Below are 3,543 nucleotides of genomic sequence, written 5' to 3' on the forward strand. Positions count from 1 at the left end.
ATAGTGAAAATGCCCAAAGTGATGTCTTCAAATTGCTTTTTTGTCCAACGAAGAGTCCAAAACAAAGTCCAAAAAGATATTCATTGTACAGTGATAAATGGGATTAATAGAGGAACCGTTACTAAAAGTTTTTCTGACTCTTACATACAGTGTACTGGGTATTTTGGGGACAAAAACTACATTTGTAGTGCTCTAACTGTTTGTATTGTTTTCTTATTACTGTGTTCACAGGTGCAGCTGCAGAGCCGTCCATCACGATAGTTAACATCACAGAGTTTGGGGTCCTGCTGCAGTGTGAAGTTCTTGGTGCTTTTCCTAAACCTACAGTAGAGTGGCAGGACAGTGCTGGAAACAAACTTCCTGCTGAGGAGCCACAGGTCTCAGAAAGAGGAGGCAGCTTCAACATCACCCTCCAAACTACTGTGAAGAAGACCGAAAACAACCGGTTCCACTGTGTAGTCCAGCAGGACGACATCGGTCATATAATCAGTAATAACATCACTTTGCCAGGTGAGATTCATTTCAGTGGTTTTATCTGCAAGTAGTTTTACATGTTCATAGATTTTAGCAGCATGGCCGCCTCAGTAGTAGTTCTGTGTAGGTAATAACCAGTGTGCTGTACATGAGATACAGTTTACATTCTGAGTGTGACTCTAGGTTTTGTTGTGTGTTTCAGAGAAACTGTTTGAGGACACGTGCAGAAGAGGGGACGTAACAGGATGGTTTCTTTGTGGATTCTCTTTAGGAGCTCTACCTGTTGCTGCAGTTCTAGTTTTGCTTGTAGCTACAAAGTTCATCACAGTACGCTGTAATAAAGGTCAGTTTATATAATGGATTGTATCAACATATTCATCATGTGCCGACATCAACATCACAGATACTTGACAGAAACCATCTTGTGTCGAGATGGTCTCGTCCTCTCAGATATACGGTATTAGTTTTTTTAAATTTTATTGCCTTTATTGGACAGGAGCAGCTGAAGAGAGACAGGTAAACGGGGAGAGAAACAGGATGACATTCAGCACAAAGCTGGAGGTGGAATCAAACCCTCACGCTCCACCAGGTGAGCTACCGGACTTATGTTGTAGCCTTTATTTATTTATGAGGCATCTATCTATCTATCTATCTATATAAAAAAAACTTTTGTTTAAACAGGAAATGTCCCATTGAGACACAGTCCTGCAAAGCACAAATAAAATACAATTTTTCAACCATGAGCTGAAAAACAATACATTACGTAAATTAAAATACAAGACAGATTTACACACAAAGTTTACAAAATATTTACATGGACAAAAATGCAAAGAGTTTAAAATATATTAAAAAAACGAAATAAGGACTAAATGTAGAGATCTACCTTCCGTTAATTAAAACAACTGCATATGTCCATCAGAATGTCAGATATTCTTTTTTTAAAAGCAGCTAAGGAAATCCGCGCACCAATCTTAAGCTCAGACTGGAGTTCATTCCTGGACGAAGGGCCGTAGTAAGACAGACTCCTCTTTCAAACAAAGTAGTTCGTCACTAGATCTTAAATATTTGCTTTGCATATGAACAAATTTTAAACAGATATAAGAAGGCAAAAATCCTAAAATAGCTTTATAAATAAAAATGTGCCAGTGTAGCATCCTGCGCAGTTTGAGTGACAGCCAATTTACCCTACTGTATAAGATGCAGTGATGTGTCTGATAGCCAGCGTTTGTGATGAACCTGAGAGCCGCATGATAAAGAGGGTCAAGCTTTGTCCAGCCGGATACCCAAGTATTTATAAGTATCAACAAGTTCAATGGCTTCGTCTTGGTTGTGTTAATAGCGAGAGCTGGGACTTTAGTATTAGTAGGTGCAAATATCATCACCTTTGTCTTGTGTGCATTTAAAAGTAGCTTCAAATGAAACGGGGCAGATTGTAATGAGGCAAAGTCTGACTGCAAATTTGCACAGGCAGTCTCGAGTGTAGGGGCACAGCTTCTGGTTCTCATTCTGATCGTTACAAATAAATATAGCGAGTTGTAAAACATAACCGTCCAATAAATGGATGATTCGACATTTTGATTTCCCTAAATGTCAATATTTCGTCTTACAGAGTCTTTAAACAGATCTAAAAGATATTTACCCCATTAATGTCACCGTATTACATTTTTAATCCAAATATTGCACTTATATAAACATTTTATTGTCAGCTGCTTACCATATTTTTACCAATTACTATAATATTGCTATACTAGTAGTTTTGCATTGTTGCTATCTTTAAGGGCAGGTTCACACCAAAATGTCCGTTTTCTGAATTGAAAGCAAGTTGACTTTATGTAATATATACTTTTCTTTTCTGCAGGTTCTCCTGAGCAGGGAAACGGTTATCATAAAGATCTTCCAGAGCTGCTGTGAAGGTGTGTGTGAATCTGTAGACTGAGTCACGCATGTTAGTCACAAACAACCAAATACTGTTTTGTTGGACCATTTACATTTACTCATCTGGCAGACGCTTTTATCCGAAGCGACTTACATTTGAGGAACAACATACAAGCGTCAACAGAGCATCAACTACAGATCTACAACTGACAATACATACAAGTAAGAGCAGCAATAAATACTAGTAGAGCTCATAGTTCATATTAGTATTGGCAAGTTCGAGTCTTTTGACACACTCGTTCATTCAAATCTCTTTTTTGAGTCATTTCGTTCATTTGAACTAGGCTGGTTATTGCGACGCTGCAGCCCTCTAGTGGGCGATTAGAAAACAGCGCCGTTCTCAAACACGGAAGGCTGCCTGGCTTGCTTTAATTGACAAAGTATAATGGACAAATTCACCTCTTGATTATTGTATATCATCATTATATAAACCCCCCTGGGCCGACAGCCAAATTCAAACCATGTAAAAACCACAGAAATATGCTGTCTATATGTAATCACCACTACTCTGGCTAAATCCGTCCATTGTCACAATCTTTCCCGAGTAGTATACAACCAGACCGGCCACATAAAGGCTGATGTATATAATTACTATCATTATCTCTAAAGTGCTCATTCATACAGCAGCCTAACGTCCCTATCCAGGAGTAAAATATTAATATCAGATTTGCAGTAAATATATTGAAGTAATAAGCTTGATACACTATATGAAGAAACACACTCTTATTAAAATTCAACCAATTTAATAATAATCTGGATCGAGCCACCAAGTTCTTAAAGAACTCCAGCACAGAGAGAGGAACAGAGAAATAAACACATATAAACGCAGCAGTTTTGCAGGTCTGGACGCAGGATGGGCCACATCAGGTCCAGATTCTGCAGACAGAGAAACACACATGAGCACGTCGCTCTCAAACACTGCAGGTTGTTCAGCAGTCAGGAGCTGTGAAACAACAGCTCGGCTCTGTTGATGAATAAAAAGGAAAAGTTACGTTGCGTTCTCTGGCAGACCTGGATCAGCTGTTAGCTGTTTACAAAGCTAACGCTAACGTTGCTACGTGGCTGTGTTTTAATGTTTTAATGACCGGGTCTGTTTGTTTTGGAGAGGAGACGACCTCGGAGGTAATTCGGCTC

The 3,543-nt window shown here is 39.0% G+C and overlaps 1 protein-coding gene across 1 annotated transcript; it reads left to right on the top strand.

Moving 5' to 3' along the window:
* Positions 1–231: 231 nt before the first annotated feature.
* LOC123965394 (butyrophilin subfamily 3 member A3-like) lies at positions 232–2,566 on the top strand (the record flags this gene model as incomplete). The annotated part of the gene is made up of 4 exons (XM_046041920.1): positions 232–510; positions 677–817; positions 971–1,063; positions 2,333–2,566. Coding segments are annotated over 4 exons (566 nt in total), but the record flags the coding sequence as incomplete, so codon positions are not given.
* Positions 2,567–3,543: the final 977 nt, after the last annotated feature.

This window comes from Micropterus dolomieu, unplaced genomic scaffold, assembly GCF_021292245.1.
Source record: "Micropterus dolomieu isolate WLL.071019.BEF.003 ecotype Adirondacks unplaced genomic scaffold, ASM2129224v1 contig_9611, whole genome shotgun sequence".
Classification (NCBI taxonomy): domain Eukaryota; kingdom Metazoa; phylum Chordata; class Actinopteri; order Centrarchiformes; family Centrarchidae; genus Micropterus; species Micropterus dolomieu.